The 16613-nt window shown below is 42.0% G+C and overlaps 1 protein-coding gene across 3 annotated transcripts in view; it reads right to left on the bottom strand.

Annotated features, from left to right (window-relative positions):
* The window catches only part of SPECC1 (sperm antigen with calponin homology and coiled-coil domains 1), a 74339-nt gene extending 58159 nt beyond the window's left edge, over positions 1–16180 (bottom strand). For 2 of the 3 annotated variants that reach the window (XM_066333432.1, XM_066333435.1), the window contains exons 1-3: positions 16109–16179; positions 6782–6958; positions 4723–4861 (exon numbers count right to left, since the gene is read on the bottom strand). In XM_066333432.1, the coding sequence (XP_066189529.1) occupies positions 4723–4861; positions 6782–6928 (286 nt within the window). In that variant the 5' untranslated portion in view covers positions 6929–6958; positions 16109–16179. Of the gene's footprint in view, positions 1–4722; positions 4862–6781; positions 6959–16108 lie in introns of all 3 variants that reach the window. The other variant, XM_066333434.1, reaches the window with a different exon arrangement.
* Between the last annotated feature and the right edge of the window lie 433 nt (positions 16181–16613).

Raw genomic sequence — 16613 nt, 5'->3', positions numbered from 1 at the left:
GCTTCACATGAACCAAAATTTTTACCCCCCATTAGAAAGTGGCAAACACAAAGCAGAGAAGTTAACTGAGAGAAGACAGTAAATTTGATAGAGTCCATATCTCGCTATCAAATAGCAAGCCAAAAATGACAATTCTATGAACATGGAAACTCTGAAATGTAGCGTGCCACATTTTCAATTTTGCTGGGAAAGAAGCATATCTAATGAGTGCTATGTGCAATAAAACCACACACCAGTCTCCCCTCTAGAACCAGCCACAGGTAAACAAGCCTCACCAGTGATATTCAGACTTTCCCAGCACTAACACCAGTGCTGGCAGGGACCAGTTGGCCTCATTTAGTTAAAGCCTTTCTTTTCTGAATACCAGCACTATCTACACAGAAAAGCTGCAAGCAGCTGTTTTTTAGAGAGAAACCAAGACTTTTCTTTTCACATCAACTACATGAAAAAACAAGGATGGACAAATGGAGCAATGGTATGTGCTCTACCAGCACTAGCAAGGAATTGAAGATACACAGGTATCATATTTAGTCACTGGGACATTAACTCTGATTATTGGGCAAGAATGTGGATGACAAATCACAGAAAAACTCATCAAAACAGAGCCCCTCCTTATTGCAGCTGAAGAGTGTTCAACCCAGACTGTGCCACAACAGAATATAAGCCTCAGGCCCTTCTATAGTTTTCCCTGATTATGCCAAATCTCTTGGTATTTTTGTTTCCCTATTTAATTTGCTGGGTTTATTACAGCAGCCTGTGTTGCAGAGCAGCTTCATTTCCAATGCTGGCAGTGCTCCATTCTGGGATTAGCAGCTTTTGTCCAGGTAACCTGCAGAGTTCAGAGCCTCGACACGAGATGCTGAGGAGATAATTGAAACTCTTAATAATCTTTGAGCTCCCCTCCTCTGTGCTCCTGGATTGGCACCATCTCCAGCCTTGGATGGGGATCAACTCAGCAGGAACACACAGAAAGCAACAGGCTTTTGTTATTTTGGCTGAAAACTCAGGCCAAGTATTGGTTTTTCCCATTTTATGCATAAAAATTAATGGTAATTTCTGATGGAGCAGGGGGTGACACAGCAGGCCTCCCCTCAGAGCCCTGCTGGCATCTTGGCTTCTCCCAGCCTCCAAACATGGAGCCACACCCCACTATCACCGTGGGAAGGTGTACCCCCCGTCTCCCTCCTGGTTTGGGCTTTAGAGAGAACTTGAGCTTGTCAGTAAAATAACCAGAATTTCTCTAAATACTAAGGTAAGTGATAATAGCATTGTTATTGACAGTTTCCTATTGTTTCTAAGGCAAAATCAAGAAGTCTAGAGGGATTTAGCCTTTATTTAGCTACAAAAAATAAGCTGATGAAGTACAGCTATCTCTTAATTACATTTCAAGGATAACTGATACCTCATATTGAAGCTGGCAGCACTTGATATAAAAATCAATATGTTTGTGAGAAATGGGAATGGCTGAAATATTCTCAGTGCTTTTGGATGATGAGTGACTGGACTGTGCCATGCCCATATCCTGGCTCTCTCCTTTCTGATGTACAGCATAAGACTCTTTTTGGTTCCTGTCCAACCTGACAGATAATAACAGCTGTCACTGAAATCACATCAAAGCAGCACAGGAACATGATTAAACCAGGCAGCCTCCAGGGAAGTTTTCAGAAAGTGCTTGAACTGGGAGTTTGTATGGACTGAATGACAAAACTCAGAGCAAGGATTTGGAATGACTTCCAGGCTCCATTGAGAAAGGTAATTTCATCTGCCTAAACCTCAAATTTTCCATTTGCATACCAGTCTTGCCATGCAATGCTCTTCCTGAGAGGTATATGATCACATAAGAAGCTTTGAAATTCTCTGTGAAATTGCATTTTTAAGGCTATTTGGCTTGCAGACCTCAAAGGAATAGAATCTGAAGTCATTGATTTCCTACAATCCTGAACTTTAGAAGAGAGTCCTAGTTTCACATGAGTATACAAACTTCTCTACTTCTACACTTTACAGTAATTTCTTTCATTTATGGCTTCTTAGACTGAATGGCCTTGCATGTACATGCATTAAAATCAATGTTTTCCAAGATTAGTGAACTCTTCCTCATGTTTTACAATTTTCCAGCTCTTTTTCATCTACTGAGACATTAAAAACAACGCCAGAGCTCTGTAAGCTTGGTTTTAACAAACCCAAATGGCCACTTCAGGACAGCACATGGGAAGACACCACAGTGTGGACAAGGAAGCTGAATACAAGACATTTATTTCTCCCTGTGCATCATTTCCCACTGCCTGGGATTTCAAACATCACAGCACAGAACTTCCAGCCAGAATCAGTCTCCAGCTCCATTTGCCAAGGATGGACACATGTGCTTGGCCTCATCCCCCTTTATGTTGTTTATGATTTACTGTGTTGGCTCCCAACAGGGCAGGCAGGGGTAGTTCCATCAATAAAAGGCTGGAATAAATAACTGAAACTCCACCAAGGGCAGCATAGAAACAACTCTGTTTAAACAGCCAATCTTTGAGGTCAATTATTTATTATCTGCAGCGTTCGGAACATGTCTTATTGCTCAAGGTCAACACACAAATGGTGGACAATTCCACCCAAAGAAGAAAGAAACCTAAGCTTTTGAATTTCTATACCTTTTTCCCTTTAAATTCTCTCACACAAGACTATTATACCAACTGAGATCCACCAGACTGTGGCTGGAAGTAACAGAATATCATTTCAGTAAAATAATCAAACCTCTCACTTGAGTAACAAAAAAAAAGCCCAAACAAGGGGGAGATATAATGCCTGCAGTTAAGACATGAAAGGAAAACACAGAACAGATGAAGGCCATCGAAGAAACAAAATAAAGTTATTTCAGAATAAATTTCTAGATTTACACATTTGGCTACGTACACAAACATCTGCATTTCCCAGCTACTGGAATGTTCTCGCTTGGATTAGCTCCACAGTCAGCATTGCATCTTGATCACAATCAGACTATTTGGGATGCCATTGCAATAAAACACAGCAGCTGAAAACGTTCTCTCCTTTCCTACTTATGTTCCCTAGAACATGCTGTGCCCTCTGTCACGCTGTTAGTTCTCTTAGCAACAATACACCATTTTAGTGGGACTATTGGTATTTTTTTCAGTGTGACAAAGCATTCAGCTTTGTAACCTTGCTCAATAAGATCAAACACCTTCCAGTGGCCCTGACAATGACATATTCTCACAATACAGCTGGATTTCCAAGCACCCTTTTGGATTATGTAACCACTGTAAAAACAGACACATAAAACACTGTACAAACACTTATAACAGTCCCTGTAAGAGCTGGGACAGTTCTCTCTAGGTTAAAAATAATTTTAGAGGGGTAGCACATGCATTCTTAGTGTTTATCTATACACTTATTTATCTATATACTTGTTCTCTTTTCATTTAGCAGTAATATTCCCATTCATGCTTCTCTAAATGCTGATGCAAAGCAATATATGAGGTTAGATCAGATTTCAAGTGGCAAAACAACACCCAGATGTACCTTGACCTCCATAAACCATTTCAGCTTTTGTATTTCAAGTAGTCATCATTATAAATCTCCCTCCTGCAATCCCAGTTATTACAGCTGCATGCAGAAGAGGGCTCTCTATTCCAGTGCTTGTGTTTTGGTATCTGACATACGTATTCCATTCTGGACTCCCTGCAGTGCTGTTTCCCTGGCTGCACTCCCAGGATCCTGTGCTGCATCATCTGTACAGGTTTTCTTCTCCCTGCGTGGCTCCTCCCAAGCATCATGCCTCTTTATTGGCTTGTGAATCCCAAATTCCTTTGGATACAGCTAGTCACTATTAAATTTGAGGATTTACACATTGATTAACAGCAGAATGGGATCTGTCTTTGGGTTACTGTGAAACATTTGTGCTGTTACAAGGCACATCGTTTTCTTCCATGGGTATATAAAGGTTTTTATATAAATACTTTTTGTTTTGTTTTGTTTTAGCAGAAACCTTCCTCTGGTTAGTAACATTGTTCTGTCACAAAGCCAAAACCTGCAGAGGCTGTGACAAATAGGGAGGTCATGGTCAAATTTAATAAGAGCTCACATTCCCTTGGAAATGCCACCAGGGAGTAGACAAAAGCAAGCATTTGCCGAGCTCCTGGGGGAGAGCAGAGTGTTTGCACTGAAGCCCTTGGTATGCAGATGGTGTCGCTGCCTTTCGAAACAGGCTTAGGTTTGAAACCTATGGGAACAAGCTGCCGGGGCTGAGGCTGCTGAGGACGGCGTGCCCGGGGGTAGCTCAGGAGCGGCACACGAGGATGCTCTTTGTTCTCACACCTCTGCCGTGCCCCAGGAGCAGCGGGGAAACAGCTCTGCTCCCTCAGCAGAGAGAGAATGCTGTTGATAAATGGGGGAAACTGCAGACAGCGAGCTCCCCATTGCTGTCGGGCTCTGGAGACAGGAGTCAGGATCCCGGCAGGGTCGGACGCAGCGGGGACGGGCGCGGGCCACCGGCGCCACCGCCTGGCTGCTGGGGCTGCCCGGGCTCCTCAACCCGCCCACCGCTTCTCTCTTTGCACTTCATGTCCCCGCCTCGTGGTGCAGAGGCTGCGAGGCACAGCACCCTGCGAGCGCCACAGCAGGAAAGGCACGGCTGCGCTGCAAGGGGCACAGGGGACACTCTGCTGGGAGTTGGCGAACCATGCGACACTCACAGCGAGGTGACAGAACCTTTGTGCATACCTGTGCTGGGCTTCAGCCGACTCTCAGCGAGCTCTGAAATGGCTCCTGTTGTGATGGTCTTCTTCAGCCTGGAGACTCCCGAAGCTGCTGCTGTTGCCCCAGGTTTTGTGAGCATGTCCTCGCTGCTCGCCCTCTTCAGCTGCGACACAGAGGGTGCAACAGGTCAGGACCCTGAATATTCCCATCAGTTAGTTCAAAAACGCAAGATTCCTTGGAAAAAAATAACATTTCTTTAAAGTAACCCCACGGGAATATTGCCTTGATAACTGGAGTACATAATTTTTGTATTTGTGTTGCACTGTAGGTTTTTGTGAAGCGAGTTAAGAGATAAAACACTGTTCCAATAATGAAGAAAATGGGAAAGACTGTTCAAAAAGGCAAATAATTGAAAGGCAAGGAGAAAAGAGTTTACAGAGGTGGTCTACTAGCAACTTTTTGGGAAGGAATCTCTGGTGACACGAGTCTATTTTAATCATCAAGAAACCCAGGGAACACAAGCACAAGGTAAGATTCAAAGAGAAACACTGACATTGTCTTGCATCAGCAAGCAGAAGTTGCAGTTTATCTCAGAACTTTGGTCCGCTGATTTCCCATTTGTGTGCCTCTAGTAATAGACTCTAATTAAATTTCAGGAAAAATACTGTAAGTATTTTAAGACCAAAGCTTTGGAGAGTTTCCCTAGAGCAGTAGTTTTTCTATACTTTAGAGTTTGTGGACACCCAAAGTGTTTTCTCAAATGAAAATCCACTTCCTTTGAAGTTGTCCAGTGACACCAGGGGGTCCCTGAAGCACAGGCTGAACACCACTGCTGGGTTAAGAGAAAAAAGAGCACGCAACAAGCACTGCCCCTATTTAGTGGTTCCTGAATGTGAAACATTTTGAAGCAAAATGAAATCTTTCAACTCTAATTCCTTCCCCCTTTCATCTCCTCCTCTGACTCAGAGTCTGTGGTTTCCTGGACCCTGTGAGCCCATAAGTTTCAATAGTAGAAGTGTTGACGTGCTCCAGGATACCAAACAACAAGTTTTGCCTCCTGGCAGAGGTTTTGTCAGCTCACTCTTAGGAGGAGAATGGAACAACCTGACTTTCTGACCTTTAGAGAATTCTGCAGTCTCTCTGAAGTAATTTCTTCAATGTGTTCTTTCTTATAGCAGCAACTATGGTGCCTTTTCTACCCCCTTTCTTCAAGGAAGCCACTTTGATGATTTTGCATTGGCAGCTGGATGACAATTTGAAGGCATTAGCTGTCATTAGGAAGAAATTTCTCCACAATTAACACTAAATTTAATAAATCAATCGTGTCAGATTTCCTGATTAGTGTTCTCAATCCTTCAGAGATGCTGCTTTGACCACACTGCCTGGAGCACTGAAATACCCTACTGGGAGTGCATCTAGGAGTCTACACAAATTCAATAAATTAATCCTTTCCTTGAAAAACTGTGACAATTAACAAAGTTTTAGTCAAGAGGAGATCTAAATACTGTACCCTGCTATGTATTGTTCATTAGACTTTATTACTGAAAGGTGACAACCTTGGTCTGGATTTGGATGACCAGGTTATTTCTGTTTGCTGGCTGCAAGGGTGCAGAAGCAGCAGCATTTCAGGTGTATTACTCCATTTGCTTAAAAACATTACTTGGACGGAAGTTTCTGATATTTTTAAAATATATCTGTATAGAAAAATAGGACTCATAAAATGCATTTGTTACATTACAATATCTTCTGTTAAGATATTTTGCCTCGAAGGGAGAGGCACAGGTTTTTAGGAATGCTGGAAATTCATTAATAAATCTCTTTGAATTTCTTTACATGTGTAACTATCAGCTGAACTAAGAATTTGCCATTTGTTTTTCTCCATCTTCAAGGTTTAGGCAATTCCCTCTCACACAGAGTGTACAGATACAGTACACGCAAAATACTTTGAGAAACGTGTATTAATCTAATACAGAACAAAATTTAAGTCTCCCTCTACATGCAAAACAGGGGGTGTAGTAGTTTGAGGACTAAACCAAATCTGGAACAAGACTGGAATGCTTGAACAAAATCCAAGGGTTAGTACCTTGCTGAGCCGGGATTCAAAAGCAAGGGAAGTGGAGGATTTGGATGTCTTCATTCCTGTGGAGGCGGTGGAAAGAGGTTTTCCTCTGTCAACCCCATGGCTGCCTTGCTTTGTTATTGTACTCCACGGCCTGGCACTACTCTTCATTTTCTTCCCGAGTAATTCAGTATACAGACTCTAAAAAAAAAACCCAAAAAACAAAATGTTTATATGTATTTATGCATTCATACAGAAATATAACTAATCTTTATACGAGCTGGAAGGGCAAGAGAGATATTTGGCATGAGTTTAAAAGGCTGAAAAGGCCATGCTAAACTTGATCCCCCCTCTCACAAACATCAGCACCAAGCCCAGAGAAACCTCCAGAGCAGGCTACAACCACTTTTATCTTTCATACCAAACACAGAAGGAGCATTAACTTTTTTGGGGACTGTTTAAGTCCCAAAACCTCTCTCAGGCACAGCAGAACACCTGTGAATGCTGCAGCACAATGAAAGAGGAACTGGAGAGAACACTGGAGCCCACAGCAATTTAAAGCAACCTTGGGATAAAAGGAAAATTACTTATTTTACCATTAGATCCAGCATCTTTAACTGAAATAACACTCACTTTAAGAAAGTCATGTGAGAAACAAGTTTCCTCAGATGGATGGAAAATATACCTTCAACTTATCAGAGTCTTCTAGAGGAGCAGCAGTTGATGTTGCCACAGTGATAAAAAGATGTTTCACAATACCAAGATTCACAAAACATAGTGGAAAAAAAAATTCAACTTCCTTGCAAACAAAGATCCAGATCCACTATTCCTCAGAGATAAGCTTGTGCAAGAGAGAAATCCTGCCAGGAATCAGCAAATAGACGTGATTTCCTTTTTTTGGATGTAGCTGAACACATCTCAGCTGCCAGCAGGAACAACTAGCCTGTTTCTCTCAGTGGGCTGACAGTTGCCAATTAAACAGCTCCCTCCACTCCTGGAGATCTAAACCCCATACATTTGCACCAGCCACTGCCCAATCCAAACCATGAGCAGAATAAAAGAATTATCTGGATAATTCTGATCTCTCCTGTCCTCCCCCACTTCGTATGAGCAACATTTTTCTTCATTTTCCAAAATAGACACAGGATGTAGCTGTGGCTCAGCCTTGTGTAGGCAGAGTAACGTGCTCCTTTTCTGTTAAACAGGTAACCAGAATATCCACAGCCACAGCTTTTTAGGAATGCTGGAAATTCATTAATAAATCCCTTTGAATTTCTTTACTGGTGTAACTATCAGCTGAACTAAGAATTTGCCATTTGTTTTTCTTCATCTTCAAAGTTTAGGCAATTCCCTCACCCACAGAGTGCCCAGCAGTGTGCTCAGAGAAGAGGAGTGAGCTTGGACAGCAACACTTTGATAGAGACACCGAAACAATTTATTCCTGGCTGGGTCAGGAGTGGCTCCGGTCATATTTTACATCTCAGAATTTGCTTTGTACCTGATTTCACATTCATAAAGAAGAGCATTCACTGAACTCCCAGGACACAGATCTGTCTGGGGCCAAGGTGGATTTGACAGTGGCAGCACCTTCCAGATGCCACCACGGTGTGTTGAGGGAGCGTTTCTGCACGGAGGGGAAGGCAATGTCAAGTGCTCAGCTGCTGTTCCACAGAGAACAAAACCAGCAAGTGACATTCCCTCCGTTTGTCCTTGGTGCCTCTAACAGAGAGGGCTGTCTGCTCTCTCCACAGCACTTCCCTATCAGCTCTCAAATAAAGGAATTAAAAAGTTGGTAGTTGTTGCTAAGTATAGGCATTACCCCATTAAAATTCTGAACACATCCAGTGAGGAGCCATCCACTGATCTCATTAAGAGCCTTTGATGATGATTATGCTGATCACTGTTTTAAAGCCCTGGCAGATGTGTAAACTATACTACAATAGCTGATATTATTTAGCATTCCCACAGCTCATGATCCACCTTTGCAAGCTTCGGTGCTTTACAATATTAAAAAACTTATCTTTTAACAGGCTCGTAATCCTTTTAACAGGCTTTTAACATTCACTGTGTTTATATGGGTGAACAGGCAACTACACATGCAAACTCTCTTGCTGATTAGATCTCCAAATTATGCAGATTTTAGTTTTTTGCAGATCCAGTGGTTGCACATACACTGCTTTATCATACCCTCTGGTTTTCTTCATAACTGTACCTCATATTTTCCTGCCTTAAGCTGTACAGATGCTTTCTTGATATCCAAAGGAATTTAATTTTGAGTCATCCATGACATTTTCAAGTTACAGTGGAGTGATATGCTCATTAGACCATAACGTTAGGAGTAAAAGGAAGAGGTACTTAAAAAAAACCAAACCAAACCCAAACCACAACTCGAGAAATCCAGCCAGTAGCCTGAGGCAAACTGGCTTTTTCATGTAAAGAGAGCTCAATTATTTGCCATGCGGATCCAATAACATTTTGCTGCACCAAGCAGATGAAGCTAAAATTGAGAAGAAATACCTGGATTTATTAGTGTTTATGATTAGTTTTCCATGTATTTATAGGAGAGCTGGCATTTGTAAAAGATGGAGTTAAGATTTCTCAGGTATTTGGCTAACCTGAATTTGCCTTGTAGATAAAGATTTCCATCTCTGAAGTGGGATTCCAAGACTTTACACAAGCCTTATATGTACTTCAAAGCATCAAGCCAGGTTGCACACTTCTTAAGCTGCTTTCATTCCTAAGTAGGTGACACATATTTGAGTTATTAGAAGTATTGCTTCAGGAGGAGTGCAAAATAAAACTACTAAAAAAAAAAAAAAAAGTTAAAAAAAAGAAGTCCGGCAGCTCTTTGATAAGAGCAGAAAATCAATTCTCGGAGACAACATCAGCTTCCCCCTCTTCCAAATGCAATTTATTACATTACAATGAAACAAAAACAACAAAAAAAAGCTCCATGGAAGGTGTGAGCAGTGGGGACAATGGAAAACCCTGAAGTTCAGCATCATGAAATTGCTCATGGAAGGAGCTCCTGGTAGCAGTGAACCAAAATATTAACTCAGCTACTCCAAATATCTGCAGCCAGGCAGCAATCAGGACACCCAACATCAGCAAGGAGGTTTCTCTTATCCTGGTGTAGAAACAGCACATTTATTACAAACATCAAATCCTGCTCTTATCTACTTGTCTTAGGAGTAACTCTGCTGTATTTTCACTAAATATCAGCCTTTCCTTCCAAAGGACCCCAGAGAGATTGATTTGATCTCTAGGCTACCCCCAGGGAGACTTGAAAGAGAAGCAGCTTTCCACAGGAGACAAAACCAAGCAGTTTCTGCAAACACAGGGACAAAATTCACTTGTTTTACACCCATTTTGTGTCAATAAATTTCAGATGAGAGCTGCTTCTCATGGGAAAATGTCTCGCTTTAAGCAATGCCTGGAGCTGTGTGGTTTTTTCTTTATTTTTGCACATTTCACAGGGAATTTTCCTTAGGAAACAAACAGAATTAGCTCCATCCTGAGAGTCAAAGTCCTTCTTCGGCATCAGCCAGAGCAGGGCACTCAGCTGGCCAGACTAAATCCTGTAGCATGCTCTGCTTGGAGCTGTACTCTGAAAACGAGGAAGCAACTCCATGCTGAAATAAATGAGGACTCAGCAAAATGTAACTTCAACCAAATTGGTTCTAGTGCCAGGCACCTCCAGACTGCAGGAGTTTGGGGTTGGTTTTTTTGAAAATCTTTTACACCCAAAAGTGGTGTCTGAATACACCCCTCCTCTGAAACAGGTACTGCAAATGATAATCAGGTTTACCAAAAATGTAAAGCTGGTCCTGACAGAGCTTCTTCTCTCAGTAATCCTCAGAATTCCCTGCAGGCATCAGCCTTTGAAAATTCAGGCCACGCTGTACAGTTCATCCTTTCTTACTGATATTTTTAAAGGGTATTTGGAATATGTTAATGAGGACTGTTTTGGCAGTTGGCAGAAGTTCTGCAGCCAATTTTACCTGTTTATTTACTGTTTAAAATTTACTGAAATTTTACTGTTTTATTAAAGGCTGAGAACCCAGACATTTCTTTATTAATCAGTCCATATGCATTTATTAATAAAAGTCTTTAGAACCAGCCTAGAATGATTCCCATTTTATGGCTAGAAAAACTGGATTAAGAATTTATCCTAACTCACAGGCAGCGAGCATCAGCAGAAACAACACCAGGGCTCCAGGATCTTTAGACCTGGCTGTGGATCAAAAGAGGAATTTTGATTTTTGGAATTCTGTGGAATAAACTTCTAGGATACACATTCTGCTGACTATTAAAGGCTATTTTGTTCTGAATAACTAAAAAGAATAGATAGGTTGATTTGAGTGACGATGAGCAATATTCTTTCACAGTCAAACCTAGGAGTTGCACTATTAAATAAATAAAAATTATTTGCATATCTGCAGAAATGGAATCACACAGGAAAATCTCTGTTGGGGGCTGGAAATACCTGTACCCCACATACTTCACACAATTTAGGTTTTGGTGGCCATGTCTGTGTGTCAGGACTCAGCAGGACACTCCAATTAAAGCAGAGTCATGCACAAGATGCTTTGGGAAAAGGACTGAAATAAAGAATTTCGAAAACTCATTAGTGAATCTGGAGAGGAATGTGCCAGATGGCGGCAGCTTCACCAGGACCTGGGAATGCTCAGCAGTCCTGAAGGATGAGGCCAAAGTCCCAACTCTGCAGCTGAGGCTCTCAAAGGACACAGGTGTGACTTTGGTGGGTCAAACCCCACAGTCCCCATTGCCATTTCCCAGTAATTCTGTTACTTTTCATTACATCCAAAGGCCAAGCTATTCCAGAAGCTTTATTACACACTCAAGGATTCAAAGCACGATTTTCTTTCCCTTTTTTCTGTAAAATCTGCATCATGCTTCTACTGTTTTCCTTCTAATCAACTTCTGCTATTTTCAGACAAACTATCAACTGGAACATAGAAATATCTAACAAGTTCAGTAAACTGTAAAGCATTTTCTAGTGGCACGTAGGAAGCTCTATGGCAGGATAGACAGCTGGGCTAAAATAGAATTCTTTTCTGCCTTTCACATCAATTAACTTTAAACAACAATTTTTAGGCTTGACAGATGCTTCCATATGACTCATCTTGATTTCTTAACAGATATTAGGAATCAAACCAGGGAAGTTGATAGTCCAAATAGATGGCATGGAAAAAAAAATCCATTTGGAAAAAAGATCAGGCTAAGAAATAAAAAAAAAAACCCTGTTACTGTTTTGGTCACCTTTAGCAGCTTTCCTCAGGCATCTGCTCTTTTTATCTCAGTAGGATTTCTGTATCTATCCATTCTCTCTTTGCTTTAATTCCTATTACCTCGGGTTTGGTGTATTTGAGGCTCTCAGTGCAAACTCCCTCCATCACTCCACTAAGTAGACACTTGCTGGATTCTTGCTGGTACAAAGCTTAGCTTTAATTAGAATTGGATGAAAAAGCCCAGCAGAAAAAAAACCCACAAAAGACCACAACAACAAACCAACCAAGTCAGACCACCTGCTTCTACCCAAACACAACTCAGACAAAAAAAACCCAAAACAAAACACCAACATTTCCCAAAACCACATCACTAAAACTCCTCTTGCTCTTCCTGTCCAAAAGGAATAAATTATAAACCTGACCCCAGACACTTCACAGTTTCCTCTGGTCTACCTCAGCAGACTCTTTCCCATCTCATTTGCAGCTGAATTTTCATGGTTTGCTGGTAGAGGACCAGGAGACAAGACATCACTTGGGAATTTTCATGTCCAGACAGCAGGGCAGATTCTGCTGGGTTTATTCATGCCTCAAGCAAAGATGGTTTTACTGCTATTATTATTTTCCAGCTTTTAAGAGTGAAGGAAATTGTACTATAATAAAACAACCAGGCAGCTGCAGAATTCAAGTGGTTTTGCGAGGAGTTAAAAATGCTGTTAAATTTTAGACACAGAACTACACAGAAATGAGGATACAGACATTCCCAAGGTCACCCATCTAGTCACTCTTTTGGGTTGTAGCTTGCTTTGCATTTTTGTTTTAATGGTTCTTCTGTAGAACTCTTAAACATCAAAAGAGCACTTGCAATGTGGCATCAGATGAGAATTCTCTTTCCAGGGGATAAAGCTCTACCTCTCCTCTATAAGCAACTACTGCAGAGCCAGGTCCTTTCCTTCCCCCCATGGTGTCAGATGGAAACAGATAATGGAAATTCCCTTGAATTTCCCAAAGACAAAGTTAACCTGTGGTTACAGTGCTAAGTGATGAGCTCACATTTTTGTGTTAAGGCTTTTCTTGCTTATTTCCTTAGTGTGTTTTCAATAATTCCCTAAAAGTGGTATTTATTAAACAGCACATAAAGGTACTGAAAGGTTGCAAGATGTCCAAAGTACATCAGAGATGGCCCAGGCAAGGACAGGTCCAGGCAGCCACACGTGACAGGATTCCAGCCATCAACTCAGCCTCCAAAACCATCCCAACAAGGCTGCCAGAGGCCAGGCCAGCAACTGCAAAACTCTGTGTCTCAACATCATTCAAAATAAAATCCTCTTCCCACAATGACAGTTAGAGTCATTGATGACTTTTCCAGGCACAGGGAGCGCTGCAAAACCTTCTGCCCACCCTCCTCCACAGAAGCTCTCCCTGGAGTTTTGGATTTGTCAGCCTTTCTCTCATTGTTAGATCACAGGAGAAAAATGCAGAAATCACAACAAAATCCTCATGTGTGTGCATGGATAAGGAATTGGTTCAGCTGCATTTCCCCTGTCCTTGTTCCACACTGCTGGCCATTCAGGAGACAGGAAAACACAGATATCTTTGCTGTCATCAGCACAGTGACTGATGCTGGAAAACCAAGCCAAAGCTGTACTTGGAGATGTCTGGGAACATGCTCATCCTGTATTTGGATTACACTGTCTGTACATGGATTCTCCATCTCCTCCTCCTCCTCACACTGATTATCTAACCAGTCACCATCACACAGCTCGGAAGAGAAATGCTGCTACCTCCTTATGACGCCTGATCTCATAAATGAGAGGATAAAGAAACAAAAATGCCAACCCAGCTGTAATTTTCTACATGATGTGGCAATTCTGAATCACAAACATCACGTTACTGAAGGATGCACAGGAAAATTCAGGAAGGCTAAAAATGATGCATTGATTCCAAACTCCCTTTTTGAAGTTACAGCCGTGTTATAATCATGAAGAATTAGGTCACGCTGGGCTCTCCCCAATATGACTCTGTCCCCAATAGATGGGTTTCATTCATGTTCAGTATATTCAGGTTGAGAACAAAAATGTTTTAGAGCCATTTCAAGGCAGCTATTGCTCATTAATCCGGGTTCTTTGAACTACTGTCCCAGTGAATACAGCACAAAACAAGTGACACATTCGGCCACTTCATGTTTTGCCAACCCACAAGAAGGAAGAGAAGAAGGTTTCATTTCAGATCGAGCAAGAGCTACATAATTGCTGAAGAAATTACGAATAATTACAAGTGGTTTGCCTGATAATTACCTGCCATTACGTTTTTCTGTAGCATAGGAGGTAGATGCAACTACAAGACAGAAAAGGAATGATGATGTTTTTGTGGAATAGCTGAGATGCACAGCATGTGGCTACTGGTACAGAGACTGGCAGCTTCCCTGTTCCCTCAGAGCATGGAGGGATGATACCAGAGGCAATGCATTCCATGGAATTCCACCTGATTCCATCCTCAGCTTCAGCACAGAATCATCACACCCCCTCAGCCATGCAATCTTCCCAGGCCTTAGTTTTTTCCATTCGTAAAAATGGAATTATAATTGCTCACTAAATAGGATATTTATGAAGATGGACTCATTCGTTTGCCTTGGAAAGGAACCCCACAGAAAAAAAAAGCCTCAAAAATTAAATTAATCAACATCTGTCACGCAGCACACAAGCGAGCAGCCTCACAGATTGCCACATGCTGGGATGTTTCCCTGACTCCCGTTTTCCACCCATCACAGTGCAGAGAAATAATTGAGATTTGGAAGTTATCCCTTAAGGAGATATTTATCATCCATTAAAGTGCAGAATAGCTCACTTGAAGTTCATAAACTGGGCACTTCTGAGCGTTTATGAGTGAACTTCTGACAGAAAGGGCTCTTTGCAAAGATGAGGACAGAACTCCAAAGCTGCAGGAGAAACCAGAGGACTTCTGCATTTTAAAAATATTCATAACGAACAGGAACAGAACAGACCTAAGCAACAGCACAACAGTTTGCAGCTGTGACTTTGGGGGCCACTGATGGACTGAATGACCCACCTTGGTGGGCTACACAATGAAATTAAATTGGTTTAGAAGTGCACAAGAAAGGGAAGGGGTAGCACACAGCCACGTGCGTGTTAGGATGAGGAATTTCTGCGGTAAATTCACCTGTCAAATTGTGCAGACAAACAACACTGCTTGAGCAAATCAGGTATCCTCTCTCCTGCTGAGGTCACAGGGAGAAAGAACACTTTCATTTAGAAAGAAGCATGCAAACCAGAAAGGATCAGTAGGGGATATCTAGAACAGTACAGAAGAGAAAAAGGTAGAGAATCCCTGTTTTCAAACCAGTTCTACCACTAATCCTTTACTGCTACATGCTCTGGGCTTAATTAACATCTCTACAACTTTGCCATATTACCTGCTCCATAAATGCTGTTATTATGACAATTGTTTCTATGACCAATCTTCATCCACAGCACAATTTTAAAGACAACAGTCGAGGTGTTGTAATGAAAGGGTCCTGCTGAGGACCTGACCAGCTCTGTGCTGTGGGGCTGTAAAAGGAACTGCTGGAGTGGCCCCAGTGCTTTCCCTGCTCCCACAGACACGAGCTGTCAAAGCTCCTGGCTCAGCAGCCCGTTCCCTTCTGCCCTTCCTACACTGGACTGTGTGCACATGCAGCAGCAGAGGAAACTCTGCTTGTGCTCCTGCTTCATTTCACTGTTGGGGAATGACTCTAAATTGCCAGAGGAGAAAGCAGGAACAGAAACAGCTTCACCCCTTCTGTCACTAAATCTATGCAGCTGAGCAGGAGGAAAATACAGTAGCCAGCTCTCATGAGGGGATTTCTTTCTGTGGTTGTAATGGCTTTTAGACCACTCCCACCACATTTTCAGCTAACACAGACTTGTTCACCCTATTTTTGATTAATTCAATTTAGTTTTACATTGAGATACTATGAACAAAGTGGTGTTGAGCAAAGCAGGTTCATTCACTCTAGCAATACATTACTGACCCAAGAATCCCTCAAGAGATCATACAGTTCCCACCATAAAAAAAATAAAATAAAAGATAATAAAATACTTACAGTAAAAGCTTGTCCTCTTTTCTGCGTTAAAAAGAAAAGTGTCTCCCACTAGCTTCTGACAGCATGTGCAAGCCAGACTGAAAATTCAGGGCTTGAGTGCTTCCCTGAGAGGAAAACCACATTTGCAGAGAGACACAGAGAGCTGCTTGAGAAATGATTCACACACGGAAGCGAGCTGGCTCCACCGGCGCCTCGGCATTCAGCACACACACACAGGCACTCGCTTACTCAGGGGAATGACAAATATTATATTTTCATCAAAGCAAGGAGGACTTATGCAAGAAAGCAATTTGTAGCCTACGTCCAAAAAACACTGAGATGCTTCAATCCTTAAAGCAGATGAAGAGTTTCTTTCAGGGTCCCATCATCCCCAACTGCAGGACTGGACACTGGGCAGAACGTAAACCACAAACTGGTCTGGATGAGCCAATCAAGCAAAAAAACACATGCAGCACATACCACGGAGAAAGGGCAAGGAGGTGGCATAGAAAAAAGGCATTTTCAG

The sequence above is a fragment of the Sylvia atricapilla genome, chromosome 20, assembly GCF_009819655.1.
Source record: "Sylvia atricapilla isolate bSylAtr1 chromosome 20, bSylAtr1.pri, whole genome shotgun sequence".
Classification (NCBI taxonomy): domain Eukaryota; kingdom Metazoa; phylum Chordata; class Aves; order Passeriformes; family Sylviidae; genus Sylvia; species Sylvia atricapilla.
Note: the sequence above shows the minus strand (reverse complement) of the source record. Positions and strands in the feature narration are given on the sequence as shown.